Source organism: Oryzias latipes, chromosome 11 (genome assembly GCF_002234675.1).
Source record: "Oryzias latipes chromosome 11, ASM223467v1".
Lineage (NCBI taxonomy): Eukaryota > Metazoa > Chordata > Actinopteri > Beloniformes > Adrianichthyidae > Oryzias > Oryzias latipes.
The window spans coordinates 21924544-21942690 of record NC_019869.2 but is presented as its reverse complement, the minus strand read 5'-3'; the positions used below and the strand labels follow the sequence as shown (position 1 = coordinate 21942690).

The following is an 18147-nucleotide window of genomic DNA, read 5'->3' as shown; positions in this document are numbered from 1 at the left end:
GTTATAGAATTATAGTTTAAAGCAGATCCCATATTTTGATGTAATTATAGTTTGAGAAAACAGTGCAAGTGGATGTTGTACATCAGTCATTTCTAAAGCAGAAATAATGTATAAATAACTGAGGTATTTTCATAGAATATCATAGTTACTGGTGTTCTTTTTGCCATTTGGGGCTTTGATGTTACTATATTTTAGCAATTGTATGTTTTGCAGCTTTAAGGAAAAGCGTAGATTGTAGGATTGTGTTACTTTGAGCAATTTTCCAAATTCTTTTTTAGGACCAGCAAGTCCTTAATGGAGAGTCAAACTAGGGGTTTGAATGACAAATCATGATGCTCCAATTAGTCTTAGTTTCTTGATAAAGAAGTGAATAACTAGCTGCCAGAATGCACCAGAATGCATCTAAGACCACGTATTTTTCCAAAATTTCGCTCTGTGCCCGCCATATCGCTCAAAGAAAAGTTCAGGGATTTTTTCCTAGCCTGACTTTCATCACTGAAAGTAAAATGTTATGAAAAACACAGAAAAGCCATTGTTGAAGCAGAGATGGAGGACAAAATGCATCATCATGTTTTGCAGCCTGACATTAAAGAGATGGTTTCCAAAATGTGTTTCAGCTGGCAACAAAAACCAACTGCTCACCGATGCCATGTGCACACAAACGCTGTGGTAAAGGGAAAGCGTTGCTCTCCTTTCTTTTTGGACATTAGTTTGCCCTGAATCAACGTTTTGATGGAAATCTCTTCACAGCTCTGCTTTAACTTTAGGAGTTTGAACTGATTGACAAACTAAATCTGAGTGTTTTCATCAAGAGCCTTTTCAGGCTTTAGTGAATTGTTCTGCATCTGTGAAGTTAGTCTGGCAGCTGATTGTAGTTAAACCAGACAAATGTTACGAACGCCGTGAATAAATGCTCGCACAACAGTCATTTGTCCAAACAGCTGATCGGTGACCCTGAATGCATCTGACCCACTTATGGTAACCCCATTTTTCTATTGCAGTCACTGACTTTCTTCGCATACTTCATTCAAATAAACAGGGAATCGTCACAGAATCCCAGATTTGTGTACCAGAAAGTTGGCATGGCAGTCTTCAACAGGACAAAGTGGAATATTGATATGAATTGTTCTATTGGAAGTTGTTTTTTCCTTGAAAAATAAAATAAAAAATCCTGAAAACTCACAAACTAAAATGGCATCTTGTTAGTGAAGATGGATTAATGGTTATTTTTAAACCTAACTAATATATATCAGTGACTGAGTGAATTGTAGCAAAAATAATGCTAATTTTGCAGCTGAGAGCTGGATAAAATTATAGCAAACAGTTATCCAAGGTCAAAAACGTAAAATAATGTGCCACCAAGTGCTGTGTATGAACGATCCTTTCAAAAAGATTGTTAGAATTTGACGGGTTTCTTTTTGTGATTTAACTTGGGTTGATCCGTTTGTCTTTCCAGGAGGTCTGACCAATGGCAGTGGCCGCTTCATTTCCGCAGCGCCGGGAGCGGAGGCCAAGTATCGCAGCACGGCCAGCTCAGGCTCCTCCCTGTTTTCCCCCAGCAGTCAGCTGTTCCCGTCGTCACGGCTACGCTACGGCATGTCGGACGTGATGCCCTCGGGCCGGAGCCGCCTGCTGGAGGACTTCAGAAACAACCGCTACCCCAACCTGCAGCTTAGAGACATCGCAGGCCACATCATGGAGTTCAGCCAGGACCAGCATGGCAGCAGGTTACCGCCTGACTTTTGCTGTCGAAATACCTTCACAGATGTCACAATGAGAAGCAATTCAAGCCAACTTCTTTTGCTCTGTTTACATTTTTTCGCTGTAAGATTGTCCCAATTTTATTTTTAAAAAATTTTTTATTTGTAGTCCCCAAATCTTAAAAGGGTCGACTTTTTTCAGGCGCCACTCAAAAGTTTTGTCAGTTTACTGTTCTCCAGATGATGGGAAACTTCTGGGTTTTGCTGATATTTACTGGCTAAAGTTTCCTCTATGTCTCAAATGTAAAAATTCTGCTATCTTTTCCCACTAGTGTAGTTCCACTCCTGCTATTTTAGAGCTTTAGGCATCAAGAATGAGTCAGAACGAGGGGTGACAGTGACTTAGTCAAAAGATGTTGTAATTTGGCAGCAGGGGCTGTGGAGACCCGCTCTAACGCCCCGCCGTCAGGAGTAGCTGAGGTTTGGAACCAGCAAATACCATGCAGGCCTTCCCTATGTAATCTATTTAAACACTTAAGGCGCCCAGGCTGCACATTCCAGACATTTTCTTCCCTCAGTTTCTTCAGCAGCTCTCTGCTTTTTTATCTCCGTCTGGCGTTTATCACTTCTTTGCTCTGAAGTTTGGTCTCTTGTGGCGGGACTGTTCCTTCAGGTTAAACATTTAAGAGCAGCGGCTTTCTGCCTTTATTGCTGCGTGTTCACAGTCATCCCCACTTTGTTTAATATCCTTCAGTGGACAGCAGGAGATCTGCCTCATCAAACTTTTCCACCGCTCTAGATGGAAAGAAAGTCTCAAAAAAGGGAGGAGCAACGTGTGATTGTCGTCTCTGCCTCTTGAAGGTTCATCCAGTTAAAGTTGGAGCGAGCGAGTGTAGCGGAGCGCCAGCTGGTCTTCAGTGAGATCCTGCAGGCGGCCTACCAGCTCATGGTGGACGTGTTTGGGAACTACGTCATCCAGAAGTTCTTTGAGGTTTGCTTTGCTTGTATCCAGGTGTAGAATACATCCTGCGTTGGGATGCTAACAGATTGAATTCTTGGTTGCAGTTTGGGAGCCTTGACCAGAAGCTGGCTCTGGCTGAGAGGATTCGAGGCCATGTGCTGTCTCTGGCCCTGCAGATGTACGGCTGCAGGGTGATCCAGAAAGCTCTGGAGTTCATCCCCTCAGATCAGCAGGTCATTGTGAGTACAGTCCTGCTTACATTTCCTATGAGCAAAACTTTAAGATTTTTAAGATAAAATGATTTTAAATTGAACACAGTTTAAGAACCCGAGCACTTGATATACAATTATAAATACAGTTTACAGTCGTGTTCTTCTGGATGGTTTTATGCGTATATCACTTTAGCCAATGAGAGACAATCCTTCATTTCTTTGTCATCGACCACCATAGATTTCCCAGAAGGAGATGTGTTCAGAGTGTGGGAGCTATTTATTGGTCTGTGAACCACAGTAGAGCTTTTGAAAAGGCTTCTGGCCACATCCAATGACTCAAACGCAGTGACACCCCCTCCTTCATCTTTTTCCCTCCTGTCCTCTGCCTCTCCTTCAGAGTGAGATGGTGCGCGAGCTGGACGGCCACGTGCTGAAGTGCGTAAAGGACCAGAACGGCAACCACGTGGTGCAGAAGTGCATCGAATGCGTCCAGCCCCACGCGCTGCACTTCATCATCGAGGCCTTTAAGGGACAGGTGTGCTCCCTCCCTCTGCTCACTCACACTTAAATGCAGCTGTCGAGGTTGTCGGCAGAGGGACAGGGTCGGTTGTCGTGGCAACAGACATATCAACCCAGAGGCAACAATCATCTTTTGTGAGAAGCTAAATGTTACATTAACATGCATTTAAAAGGAGGGTGTTTTTCACAGAAGGTAGATCTGAGATTTTCTTTTACTTGGCCTTCGAGGTTCACTCACTAGTCCGTGTCAGCAAAAAAAAGCATCGGATAAGATGCAACTGTTACCTTCTCTGCCATCGCATGTGAGAATCCTCTGAGGAAATTCACCCCTGCAGACTTGTTTGTAAAGGAAGTGACTAACCGTGACTAACTGTCGCAGGTTTTTGCCCTCTCCACTCACCCGTACGGCTGCCGAGTCATCCAGCGCATCCTGGAGCACTGCCTTCCCGAGCAGACGCTGCCTATCCTAGAGGAGCTCCATCAACACACCGAGCAGTTGGTGCAGGTAAACGTTCGGGCCGCCTTTCCACTATTTATATTTCCGGTGACACCTCAGCTTGGCTCACAGAGACTGCTCGCTGAGGCTCCAGATTTTTGGAAGGTGGCTTTGTTTGATGTGACGTCAGAAGCACCAGCTGTCCTCCTCCACTTTCCCCAGAATGAGGTTTCTGTGGTTTGTTTGATTTAGGACCAGTATGGAAACTACGTGATCCAGCACGTCTTGGAACACGGCCGAGCTGAGGATAAGAGTAAAATAGTGGCAGAGATAAGAGGCAATGTTCTGGGGCTCAGCCAGCACAAGTTTGCAAGGTAAGCTGAAGTTTCTGCAGACACGCCACCATACCTTTATAATGTAGAAACATTGATTTTTTTTTTTTTTTTTAATATGAGCTTCTGCTGGAGCCAGCCATGAATCATCACTAGAGCACATCCTGATGTACATTAATTCCCACTCTAATTTTTCAACTATTTTCAAAGTGTTCCCAGTGGTCTTTTAATTATATCTATGCAGATTTTAGCCCAAATCAAATAATCGTTGTCGTTTTCTAGGAGATAGTTTCTGCAGAGCGGCAGGAGTTCATTAGAAATTCACCTGAGTTTATGGTGAGACTGTTTGCAAAGAGTAAGCCCGCCCCCACCTCCCATCACCCCTATGTTTACACATTCTCCCTCACAACCCCAAACTAACTGGTGTTACTGGCGCATCAAAAATGGCGAGCAATAATGGAGCTATCCAGGCGTAGTTTAGAGCCAGACGCCAGCTCAGACGAGGAAAACAAAGACGTACATGAATGTATTTGTCTGACGGCATCCATCAGGATGGAGCGGAGCGGGGAGCTCGTGGACTGCCGGTTTTAGCTTCCAAGTCACAAATAAGCTTTTTTCATCAGAGTGGAGATTTAAATCTGAACTTCTTAGTGGTTTTTGTGGAAGCAGCTCAGGAGGAAACATCTGCTTCCTTGTTTGCAGCAACGTTGTGGAGAAGTGTGTGACCCACGCATCTCGGACAGAGCGGGCGATGCTGATAGACGAAGTGTGCGGTCTGACTGAGGGCCCCCACAGTGCCTTATACACCATGATGAAGGACCAGTACGCCAACTACGTGGTACAGAAGATGATCGATGTGGCGGAACCAACGCAGAGAAAAATTGTCATGCATAAGGTTGGTTTTGCTTGATTATCTTAAAATCTTGTTGATTTTATAACAACTTTTCTGTCGGATATTGAGAGGATAAACTCTAAAGGAGCTTTAATTAAAAACAAACAACAACTTTAAGAATTTTTTTTTTTTTTTTGGAGGGAAAAAATGTTCATTTTCATGTGTTTCCATGGAAACGTGCAGTGTCTGTGTGTTTGTGGTCCCCATCTACTCCTGCGGGAAAAGCAAGAAGATCAAACAATAAATCAGTTCTGCTCATGGTTTATTACACACTTTTACACTTTAGAAGTTTGCCGCATGACAGTTTAACATGTAAGGACATAAAATAAAAGCAGAATTATCCAGATTTTTAAACCTCTAAACGAGCAGAAGGCAAAAAAGCTGATGTCACGTCCAAGTTTAGAGGCAGGAGTCTGGAAGAGTTTGCTTTTGCTGCTGTTAAATCTTTATTGAGCAGCTCGAAGACTTTGCAATTAAAAAACGAGGCCAGATCAAAAGGAAATCCTGAAGATAAGCGAGCTGTAGTCCAATCTTTGCCCGGATGAGCATCCATTGATCCTCCTCCCTGGCCTTCAGTGTCGGTGGTTTCCGTAGCAACAGCACAGTCTGAAAAAGAGGGAAAGAAAACTTCTCATTGATGGTGACTGTTGGGTTTTTTTTTTTTTTTGTCCAAGTCGTCTTCATCAGCATTCCCCAACAACCTTTTCAGATCACAGACAAAGCTGAAGTGGGCACGTAAATCTGTTTTTTATTTTTTTTTGTGCCTCCTTTACCTTAACTTTTTAGGGTCTAGTTCATCTTTATCCTCTGTAAAATACCTGCAGCTGCTTTAAACTTTGTTGGTACACTACATTTTGTGTAGGAACCAATAAAATGTGATACAGATTTTCTCTTGACCCATAACTGTCTAAGTGGAAGCTAAAACAATCAGACGCCAACTTCCGCCTTGTCTGACTTTTAAGGTGCAATGGATTAAAACAAAAAGAACAAAAATTGTCACTAAAACTCTTTTTCTTTCAAATGAATAGTAAAACATAAATTCGCCGTTTGAACAACTTTATTAGCAGCATCTTCGTAACATTAGACAGCCGGTTGCTGAACATTATGCATTATTATTATGGTGTGTAGGAACAACTGTTGCAATAAATCCATATTTGAAGGAAATACTTTTTTTCTGTTAAATGCAGCTTTCTAAGTCTAAGGCTCTTCTGTCTCTTCTTTTGGCAAAAGAAATGTTCCAAATATGTTTATTTTAACTTCAGCTAGCTTCTGTAGCAGCTGGAAAGGGTTGGATGCAGTGGGGAGAATCTAGTAGTTTATAAAATGTATACACCCCCCCCTCTGTGGCCTGGTACTAACTGTCCCATGGACTGGTACCGGGCCGGGGACCACTGGTTTACATGAATGTGACTCACCCTTGCCTGCACCTCCAGATCCGACCCCACATTTCCACCCTGAGGAAGTACACGTACGGCAAACACATCCTCGCCAAGCTGGAGAAGTACTACATGAAGAACGGCGTTGACCTGGGTCCTCTCTGCGGCCCTCCCAACGGCATCATGTGAACTGTCCCTCCTCACCCCACAGCTCATCTTAAATCATGCTCCACTGGCTCCACCCTGTTTTACCCCACCAGACCCGGTCTACCAAAGCCTTCTAAGGGTGTGCGGAGTACCCCCCCACATCGCTGTTTCCATGACAACCCCTCCAAAGGAGCTTGTTGCTACAGGCAGCCTCATTTTGTCTGTCACCCCTCCCCCACTTAAGCCCAGGCTGCTGAAATATATGGGGGGGGGGGGGGGGGCAAGGGGTGGAGAACGAGGTGAGATGTGATCCACCTGTTTCTTTCTTTTCATCTCCTTTCTTTTTTGACCCCGTCATCCCTCCTTATTGCTTCCAATGGACTTCCCCCCCTTCATGTTTTTTTACCACTATGAGATGGAGCAAGTGCTTCACAGAATCTAGACAATTACACGCGTCATCAGCTAACCAGCAGACAGATCATTTAGCATGGGAAATTTGTTTTCTGGTCTTGCTTCTACAAATATAACGTGTATACTTGGTGTAGACCTTTGCATATATATATATATATATATATATAAATATATATATAAAAAACTTTGTAGTTTTTTTTCTGGTTTTTTGATGTTGAATCTGTATCTATAATGTATCCTAGTAGTGACCACATACTTCTGACTGTATAATTGTACATTTGTAAACCCTTGTAATGTAAAAGTGCTTTACCACCCTTTTTTGGTATGAGAAGACAAACGAAAAACAAAAGTTCACTCTTAAAAAAAAAACGAGAAAAAGGACAAAAAAAAGACTTGTGCATTTCAGTGTATATTCTCACCTCCTTGTTTGTGACATAAGTTGTTGTATATTGTAAATTGTAATATCAAATTTTTGTTTTGAAAAGCCCTTTCTATACAGCGTAGTACTTGTACAAAGATTCGCCACGCTCGCTTTTATCTTGATCTCGTCACTGCTTTACTTAAAACACGGATCTCCCACCGACCCCCCGCTGGTTCTGTTAAACTTCAGGTTTTTGTTACAGCTTTTTCTTTCGTTTTGGATCTTTTTATAGGGAACGTTCCCGCCTCCCCATGAATTATGAATATGGGTATATAGCTGGGTGGGAGAGGTATTTTATTCAACTAACTCCCAAATCACATGTCTATTTTCTGGGGTCGCCCATGGATTGTACAGAGGAGACGTTTGTGGCTTTTGTTCCTTTTTTTGTTTTTTTTTTTGTTTTTGCATTTCTCTAGTGCTGTAAGTGCTGTATTATATTGTTCATGTCCTTTTTGGGTGAGAGGCAGCCCGCCAGAGCGCGGTGTACATTTGGAAGCAGCCTTGTGTATATTTACTACGAGCACACCTGTAACCATAAGTGTATAGTTAACAGAACCTGTGTATGCTTATTGCCTGGGCAACTATTTTTTGTAACTCCTGTTGTAGATTGTCTCTAAACAATTGTGTGATCTTTATTTTGAAAATCAAACTGAACAAAAAAGAAAAAACTTTGAAAATTTAACTGTCTGAAGCGTGCTTTTATTGTTTTCGTAAGTCTTTTCCCAATGATTCACTTTTCTCGTTTGAGATGTTATTGAAGCGTGTTTGGAAATTTGGCATCCGTTGAAAATGTCAATGTGGAAAATGAGTAATGAGTTCGAGAGCATAGAAAAACCACACACACACACCTACCAGCAGAACAAAGCAGGCTTCCATTTGAACGTTGCTGTCCGTTATTGAGATCATAAGAGGAGTGAAGACTTGTTCTTGCTTGTCTGGCTTTTGTTTGGCCGCTTCTGCACATCACGAAGGCTGGATATGACTGGATGTGTGGGTGGGGGAGTATCCCTTACACAGAATGTCTCAATCCTGTTTAGGTAAATACTGTATTTCTACAGTAAATTAAGTTTACTAATGAAAAACAAAAATCTGTGATTTAAAATAAAAGGTTGATCTATCTTTATATTTTTATATTAAAACCAACAGCAATTCAGCCTAAGAATTGCAACGAAAATGACTTAAAAAGATTAAAATCTATGGGATTTATTCATTTGATTAAGTAGAATTGATTCATTTAGAGAAAGGGGTCTAAACTTTACTTAATTTCTATTTGATCCTGTTTAAAAAAAGGAAAATCATTTTCCTCAACGGTTTAAAAAACTAAATGCCATGAAGGTAGTTTTCTCCAGCTACATGTTTTAGCTCATTCTACAGTTCTGTGTAGATCTGGATCCTCTCTGACGCTCCTGCTTTGTCTTATTTAACAAAAAGAGCATCTGCAGAATCTCCTGACTTGAACTCTCCTTGAGATCCCGGTCCCAGTGGGCCTGTTTAGGAATTTAGTGCTAAGTGTTCTTACCCAGAGACCAGGCAGTGAACAGTTGTGCCGTGCAAATAAGCTCTCTCAGCTAATCACATGGAAACGCCTGCAGGAACCATTTTTGTTCAATTTATTTCTCAGGCTTGGTCACACTTTTTTGTTTTTTTTTTTGCAAAGCAAACATGACTAAGCAAGGTAAAAGAGAAAAAAGTAATGTGTGAGGAGACACATTTGGACAGCAAGAACCTTTTATTTGATTAAAAATCACATTTGCTGCACAGTGGTGTAGTGGTTAGCACTCTCACCTCACAGCGAGAAGGCCCTGGTTACTGTGGAGTGTCTTCATGCAGTTCCTTTTGTTTGTAATAATCTTGAAGGGATGCAGGATGATGTTGAAACCTTATATCAGAGGAAGCTGCATATAGAGATCATTGTTGACATTGGTCAGAATAAGACTTCTTCCAAAAAAAGTTCAGTTTTATCTGTTAAAAACCCTAAAATCAGCCTGTCTGCAGCTATTTCTTTTGAATGTTTGAGACAAAAATCGGTTCTCTTGGTAATGCCTGATCACCTGCTGTTGTTCATTTTTAGCCAAATGAAGCTAAATAGGAAATAGGTAAACGTCGTTTTTCTTTTATGATATTCAAAGAAATTATCAGTACATCTGCAGAATTCTAAACCTATGTGTAACAATTTCTATCTACTCATCACTTCAAGCCTTTTTTTATGCCAAAAACGTTTATTCAACTTAATTTTTATCGTCTCTATACACCAGGAATTGGATCTTACATTTTTAATTACTGATTTAACAAGTTTTATGAATAAATAAGGTATGTTCAAATTGTTACTTTGTTGCGCCTTGTCAACCGCTTTTTACTTTAAAAATACTAATTGGACATAACACTGGAATGAGATTGCCTGTGAATTTGGATTAAACCATTCCAGGATGCGCAAAAATGATGTCCAATTGAAGTTTTAGGAAAGCCTCGCCTCTCAGATCAACAGCAGATTGACTTCTGCCCCGTTAGTAACAACAGCTGTGAGTCTTCCCGCCAGTTGAAGGGAAAAAAGGTGTGAAATAATGGTGTCAGCCAATCACAGCATTCTAAAGGTAAGAATTGATGCTTATTTTCTGCGCAGACCCGATCTGCGCAACCTGGCAGGCAGCAAGGAACTGCAGCATCCTGCTGTTTCCGAGCTGCCAGCTCCTGAGCCAGCTGCAGGGGGCATCATCGCCTCTGCCCGCGGAGATTCCCTAATCTCACACATGCTCACGCACATGCACAGACCCCCCCCCCCCCTCCTTTCAGCCAAACTCCCAGGCCAGGCAGCGTCGCCATACGGAACATCCTGCCCTCGACGGAGAGGGGGAGGAGAGAGGGTGCATGACTGTGAGTGAGGAGAGGAAGGAGAGGAGCTCTGGCGTCTCTCGGTGGTAAATGATAAGGCTCTGTGAACGCAAACTCCCAGAAACAGCCTGGAGAGAAGCAGGGGGGGAAAGGAGGCCGCGTGGAGATCGCAGGTGACCGGGAGCGTAAAGTCCTGGATTTAAGCGCCCGAGCAGAAGGACGGATGGTTGCGCGGACGGGCGGCGCGCTCTGAAGTTGGTCAGACTGCCCGGGCACCGACACCAAGTCAGAGTGAAATAGCAACAAGAGAAGAGCCTTCGCCTGTCCCGACCCCCACCCCCTCAGCCTCCACCTCCCTGAAGGCAGCGGCGGCTCCGGGAGGCTGTGCCCGCGCACCTCTACTATGAAGCTGCCTTTGCTGTTGGCGCTGACGGCGCTGCTCGCCGGCGCTGCCACGGTAAGCATCCGATCCTTTGTTAAGTGGTGAGCACGTGCGCGCACGCGCGCGTCACAGTTAATGGGAGAGCGGTGATCGGCAGGAAAGCTACACTCGACCTACATATCAGCGCTTATTGGCGGACCGCGACCCCCGTCAGGGGGTCTTCTTGACCCCCCCCCCCCACACACAGTTTTTTTTAAACTCACACAGGCTTTGTGTCTCAGTGTCGGGCATGTGTTCTCCACCTCCTGGTAGGTTGTGTGCGCGCGCTCTGCGCGTCGGTAATTAGCGCGTTATCTCTAATTGCGCTTGATTAGTAGTCTTGGTTCCTCGTGTCTGCAGCCAGCTCACATCCTGGCGTTCATTTGGGAAAAAGTGGGGGTGAGGGCAGCCATGCAGCAACTGCTTTAACACACTTTATCACCGGCAGTGGCAGCACGCTGCGCGTAAAATTTGCGCGTATTTGAGAAGGAACGGGTGGATGATGTCCGATTCCTTTTGTCCGGATGCCAGAAGACAGGGGTGGGGGTGGGTGTAGAGGTAGTGGGGGTGTCCCCCCCCCCCACATACACACACCTTCCTGCGCGGGCCTAGGTGTGCTAATGCGTGCGCACCTCTGCGAAAAGTGGGTGGGGTAACGCGAAGGTAACGGCGATGCGGCGCACCAACGACATCCTCGATGGGAATGATGTCATCGGGAAACGCGAGGAGCTGATTAGGAATTCTAGACAACCCCCACCCCCAGTTTCACACACCTCTCTTCCGGAAGCGTCCACGCCCACCACCCTCAGCACACCAAGCCCACACCTTCCGTCACCCGTGAATCCATATTTATCCCACAAACAGGGAGGAGGAGGAGAGGCTCGATCGCTGAATCATTCAGAGAAAACCGGAACTAAAAATAATCAAAAATCAGATCTAATTTTGAAAGGAACACGTCTAAGAATACATCAGTAGCTCCAAAAGAGGATGTGTATCTCCTGTCATCTTAGGGACTCATTAGTTTCAAACCCAAAGTCAAACTCATAGCTGTTCCTGAAGGACTGATGTCACATTTGAGGATCCCACATCTTTTCAAACCTAACATTGTGTTTTGACCCCATCTGGAGATGACAGACTAACCAACATTTATCCCTTTTTAAACTTTTAGCCTTTCAGACTTTTCTGCTCTTGGACATAATCAAACCAACAGTTGGGGTTTTCTTGCCGGTGCCATGAAGCTTCTTTGCTGCCGCCCTTCGACATCTCACATACTGATTAAGACTAGGTCAGTCGGTTGAGAGCTCTGCCAGAGATCCTTGGCTCCCGGCTGACCTAATCTGTCTCTCGGCGCTTAGATGGAGACAGGTGTGACACTGAAATAAATATAGTGTTTGTGCGCGGCCAAATGCTGGGATTACTCTAATAGAATCGAGCAGTTGAATGGTTACAACTTAAAAAGTCTGGAAACAAACAAACAAACAAACATGCGACTTGTGATTGTGTGCTGAAAGGTTCTTGGCTATAAACGAGTTTAAGTGTGCACTCTGAGCCATCCCGAGTGTCCTGCCTGTGTGGGTATTTCCTGTCAGCAGATTTCTGACATCATCTCCATGAGGCTATATTTTACACGGGAAACTGATTTTCCCACAGACATCTGTGGCCCCGTGAACAGCCAGTGTATTTGTGCGTGCGTCGTCCTGCCTCCATGAGAGCCGGGACTGTCCATCTGTCTGTGTGGGCTCGAAAACAGCCAACATCCGCTGCCAGAAACTTGTTCTCGCCGGCCCTCTGCCTCTTGAGAAGTGCGTGTTTTGCTGTGTTCTCAAGGATCGCGTTTAACTTGAGGGATGAATCAGTGTTTTGTGTCTCTTGACGGCAGACAAAGCCTCCCCCGTAGAAGGATGAGGAAGGAAAGAAGGGATCAAGAAGGGGGGGGGGGGGCGGTCGGAGAGGCAAAACGAGGTGGATTGAGGGGGGAGAAAGGAATCAGAGAGGCAATTTGACACAGGAAGTGGGTCCTTCTTGCCCTCTTGGATGACAAACTCCTCTCACACACAAATGCGCGTTTCAGCAGGTAGAAATTCTGCTTTCAGGTGCATAACGGATGGCTGAATGAATGGGAGTCCCTTTCCAGTGGGTGGAGGAAATAAGCAGATCAGGGTTAATATCCGGAGTCTGGAGTGAAGAAAAAAAAAAGTCTACTGTCCTTCAACTTTTTTATTTATCCCTTTTACAATCTGGGCACCCAATCACATGGGATTTAGCAGCATTTTAATAAAAAAAAGCTCCCAACTTCTTTAAAGTAGAGGTTAAATGTAAGGTTAAATCTTTAGTAAATGAGTTCTGGTATAGGGAGCTGGGCGTTGCAGACATAAGAGAACAATAGAGGCTCTCTTCATGCAAGATATTTTTACTCTGAAATGCAAAAACCCAACAGCAGCATCCTGTTGTTGTCAGGCCGGTTTACTTGAAAATTAAAGGGGACTTGATCCATGATTACCAGTGTCTATGCAAAACTCAGCTTAGCTGGTAAACCCGTGATAATCAGCCCCCCAGAGATCTTTGGGACCTTTTGTAAGCTCCCGTGTTAAGCTGCATGCTAATAATTTAGCAAAGACATCTGACCCTTGTCTGAATTCGTATTAAGAAGTTTGTGGACTCCTGCTTTTTCCGGTCAGAATCACATGACCAGGAGCAGACGGACATAAAGAGGTTTTCCTCATTTGGCTAAATGAAGCTTTATTCATTCAGTTCAGTCAAAAGCAAAGAAGTTAGTCTGAACAGTTGGATCTCCTGCTTGTTTTCCACACTAAAAATCATCACCTGTGTTGCGTTTGACGACATATAAGTAATCAGAGCATCTCTTCAATTCAAGAAATCAACTCAAGCATCCCAGCAAGATGGCTGTGATTTGTTGTTTTCATTACTTAGCTGTGTAACTGGTTTGCAGCCAGGCTTTTATTGTTTAGATTTGGAAGCCGTGGAGACGTTCAATTGGTGTTTATGCTTCCTGTGGACGAGAAGAACATGGGCGTAGCTGTAGAGGAGTAAACCACTGAATGTCTGTCAGCAGCTAATTGATTTATATTCAGACTTAGACTGAGCTTATGGATTTTTTTAAAATTTAATTATTACCTAAAATCTGACCCAACTAAACCAGTATGAAGCAGAGCAGTCAAGTATTCAAATAGTGTTTTGGCTTTTCTTTAATGTAGAGTGAAGCACTGTTATGCTTTCAGTTTCCTCAAGGCAAATTGTAAATTCTGCACCATGAGGAAGGTTTAAAAAAAATTAACAATTATATCAATTTTTACTTTATGTGAGGTTTAACATTTTTCTTCTTTCGGCAATAAACGTTTTTTGTGTTTAATGGAAGGAGCCCTGTGATATGATGTGAGTTTACAGTTTAAATCCCAAATTGCATGAAACTAACAAACATAAAGGTTCTTGATTGAAAGGGCTTATGCTATTATGTTAGCAATAGTTTAGAGGGGGCTTCCTGACGCAAAAAGACTAACGAGAACCTGATTTCAAACCTGTGACCTGCAAGTGACCACTACTCCACTGCGCCATAGCATCTGCCCACGTGAATGACGTGAAAAAACAGTGATAATGATTAGACATCAAATAGTTACAGCAGTTAGTGGTTTGATGTTAAGTTGGTGTTTTAACCGTTTTGCATCGGAGCATTAACTCCAGTGTTGACATACCTTCGACTACAGTAACTTAATTTACACAATTATTGTAAATCCAGCGAATTCTGAAACAAAGAAAAGCGGCTTTGCGCCGTTATACAACACTTTACGTTAGTAAGGTGTCTCACACAGGTGCAAAGCTTTTCTCTGCGTCAGAACCAGCTTATTTTCGTTGATCATGTTGCCAGTCAAACAGTTATGGTATGTCAAAGAGCGTGGGTTATTTAGGTGTCGGCGGCAACATCTCCTGTGTTAAAGGGTAAATAGAGCAGCTCTGATTGTGTTTTCTTAATCCACTGATCCAGTTCACATCCCAACGATATAGGATAACCAGAAGTAATCAGATACATCTGTAAATTAACTTTAAAAATGCAACATTTAAAAAATCTTGTTCTAGATTTTTGCATTATCTGATTTATCATGGAGAATATGCACACGTAAGGACCATAGACATTTACACAATGGGCAGACAATGTCTGACATCAGTTATTGGATTTTGCTTTGTGAAAACGAAGCATGAAGTGTAGTTTCCTCCACCCAAATCAACAATGTTCCAAAAAAAGCAATAAAATGAGATAAAGAATATTTTTTTAGGCTTTGTTTAGTTGTTGGTCCATCCACCTTACAATTACAAGTTGTCATGGATAGAATTTAAAGTCATACACATGCAAACGAAATAGACACCATGCTGTAAATATGTTTATTTTGCTGTAAAGTTTGACTTTTTAACATTGGAGTCCATGGGAGCAAGTTTTGTCTTATGAAGCCAGCCTCTAGTGGTCTTTTGAAGAATTGCAACATCAAGGGAGACTGTGTCTGACATCTGTTATGTAATTTTGTATTTTGTTGACACAAGCGCAGATATAAAACTGCACATGGACGCATACACAGCTAATGTTTAGCTAATTTTTCATTGCCAGATAATTGATGTTATCAAAGAAAATACATTCGATTTTTTTTTTATTTACAAGCCACGTTAAAAACCAAATACGCCAATTTGAACTCAGATATAAAGATATGAAGACTCATTTTAGGGTTCATTTAGATTTTTCATCCCTTTTGTTTGAATAAAGAAGGGAAAAGTTTCACCTTTACTTGGTTTGATTTTGCACCAAATCACCTGGAAACATCTGCACAAGTGTTACAAAGAAGGAGAAAAAGCTAGTCCCGCTTGTTTTCACCTCTACTGGAATGTTGTCACTACAACTTTTTTTAATGTTTATATTTGTTATGTGATTTGTGCAGATGGACGTCTCTTACTTGGAATGCATGTCACTTGTTTTCTGTGGTCTGTTTGCATTCACACTGTAGTGAATCACAACAGATTTCACTTGCAAAGGAACTGAGATTTGTGCTGGTCAGGTGTATAATCTGAGGAAATGAACCCAGTGTGAAATGGAATTCAGTTAATATGTTAGGATTAATTTAAGTTATATATTCTTCAAACAAAAGTTTTGAGTTTTAATCAAGCATCAGTTGGGTCTTGTGGTGTTTGAGGAAACTATACATTTGTTTGGTTGGTCAATTTTCATGGGAATTGCATCTATAAAGTGTTACTCTTTGGCAGAAAACAGCTAAACGTTGCTACGTTTTAAACTTTCTTCTTCTTTCTTGTATGCACTTTTCTGTTGTTGTTGTTGGTTTTTTTTGATAAACCCATTTACTTTTTCCTTTAAAGTTAGATCAAAACCATGTTTTTTCCCTCAAACACACAGACAGATGCGCTCTGATGCTCAGATAAACATCAAGACTAAATTCTGGATTTCCTTCTACATACTGGATTCGCACACACGCTCAGAGTGGCGGTGTGCAGCAGCGCTGTTGATTCAGTGAGTCAGAGGGAGACGAAGAACGCTTGGAGGTGTTTTTAGGTGGGTTAAAATAGGCCATAGGCACAGTTAGTGTAAAAACTAAACACACACAAAGTCTATATTGCAGTAATTGGGCAGCATTGTGCAGACATACTCACACACACATATTCTCTAGAGGGGGGGTTTGATGAATACCGAGGCAGGAGGAGGGAGGGAGGAAAAGGAATGGAAAAATGGGAGGTACACAGACCACAAGCTAATGAGGAATGGCGAAGAAGTGGAAGTAAGGATGGAAAAATATTTGGGGTGATTGTGAGCAGGGGATGTCAGCCAGTAGGAGAAAGGGGGGGGGGGGGGTGTAGAACCATGGGAATTGGAAAAAAGATGAGGTAAGGAAAAGAAACCCATAGTGGGACAAAAGACTGAGAGTGATACTGATGGAGAGAAGATGGTCGATACTGAGAGGGGAAATGAGAGCCGGATGGTTGGGATGACGACGAAGGAATGAAGGGATGCAGAGGGAGCTAGGATGGAGGGATTTGGAAAATCGCGAGGGTGGAAGGGAGGCGTGCGCTGCTCATTCCCAGGGGACTGTGCTCTACCTGCTCTCCATGGCCGTCGCCATGACAACCACCATGGCTGCCTCTGTCACAGCCTTATTGTCCTCCTCTCCATTCTGCTCCCTCTTTATTTTTCATTCCATCTTTCATCCCTCATTCACATGTTTTTCACTGCCATCTCTGCTGGAGGTATATATAAAAAAAAAGATGGCAGTTGAGTTCCCTGTTCTACAGTAACGAGGGTGTTTGAGCACGCCTGTACGTCCTATAACAGGACTTAAAATTAGAGAGCATAAACCCGGTGCCGTCTCAAAACCAAAAAGCATTCTGGGATCTCTGTGTGTCGAAGCGTCTGCTATAAATAAAGTCCCCTAGAAAACGGGGGGGGGGGGGGGGGGGGGGGGGGGGGGTCCTTACCGCTAACAAAATGTGTGCGAGCCGGTGTTACCTTCACACTGAGCCGATCACTTCTAGCTTCATTCATGCAATTATTCGCTCTTCCTTCCCTCTCCTATCGTCTGGGGTTACCATGACTTAGAGGTAATTGTATTGATGGGTGGGGTTATGCGGGACTGTCCAATGAAGCTGTTGGGATGTGCATTTCCTGGCAGGCAGTTGATAAGAGCAGTTTGAGGCCTGATAAGGTCGGCCTTCACACTCCTGACTAGACTCTTGGTGATGCTGGCCCTGGTCTGACCTCTCACACTACACTCTGCTGCCTTCATCCTCTCCTCCTTCTGTTGTTTAGTCTGTCCATCAAATGCCTAATGAACAAATTTTCTACAAATTTACTCTGGCTAATGTAATAGATTTAGAAATGATAAGAAAATGTTGAAAAAGAAAAACAATACATTTTTTTCTTAATAAAATAGAAAAGAAAGACAAATAACAATATATAACTTTAACAATTTTTTAAAAGTCATTTAACGAGTGCATTTCAAGGGATTATCTTCTGTAATTTGATGTCTCTTGTAGCTCATACATATTCTTTTCATACAAATCCAAAGTAAAATGTTAAAAACTTTTGACCACATAAAATTTAAGATCTTAGAATTTAGTGTTATGCTGTATTTTTGGTGACTTCTAGTGTCATAGTCTAATCTGAGACAGATTATTAATCACATCCAAAATCGTATTTATTTAATCCAGATAGACACAGATTTCCCGAACGCCCCCTTCCCCCTTGCATCATTCTGTGAAGATCTATGGCTGTATAGAGTGCATGTAAATGAAGTCAAGCAGGGAAGGGGGGGGGGCATCCAGGGGGAGTTTCATTAATGTCTTAAAGGGAAGGAAATGTAAAGGAAGAGAAAAATCAGCCATGTCCATTTAGTTTATTGGGCCCTGAGAAAAGGCATTTTTTAGGGTTCAAAATAAAAGTCTGCCTTGGTTTTGGAATGGAAAGTTTAATGAATCGACATTAG

General features: G+C 42.7%; 2 protein-coding genes across 2 annotated transcripts in view; both read left to right on the top strand.

Annotated features, from left to right (window-relative positions):
- The window catches only part of pum1 (pumilio RNA binding family member 1), a 30604-nt gene extending 22515 nt beyond the window's left edge, over positions 1–8089 (top strand). The window contains exons 16-23 of the mRNA XM_004074186.4: positions 1457–1727; positions 2562–2691; positions 2766–2900; positions 3271–3408; positions 3772–3897; positions 4081–4202; positions 4863–5055; positions 6486–8089. Coding sequence (XP_004074234.1) covers positions 1457–1727; positions 2562–2691; positions 2766–2900; positions 3271–3408; positions 3772–3897; positions 4081–4202; positions 4863–5055; positions 6486–6617 — 1247 coding nt within the window. The 3' untranslated portion in view covers positions 6618–8089. The remainder of the gene's footprint in view (positions 1–1456; positions 1728–2561; positions 2692–2765; positions 2901–3270; positions 3409–3771; positions 3898–4080; positions 4203–4862; positions 5056–6485) is intronic.
- A 2097-nt stretch (positions 8090–10186) lies between these two features.
- sdc3 (syndecan 3) overlaps positions 10187–18147 on the top strand; it is a 43056-nt gene continuing 35095 nt past the window's right edge. The window contains exon 1 of the mRNA XM_004074185.4: positions 10187–10693. Within this exon, the coding sequence (XP_004074233.1) occupies positions 10640–10693 (54 nt within the window). The 5' untranslated portion in view covers positions 10187–10639. The remainder of the gene's footprint in view (positions 10694–18147) is intronic.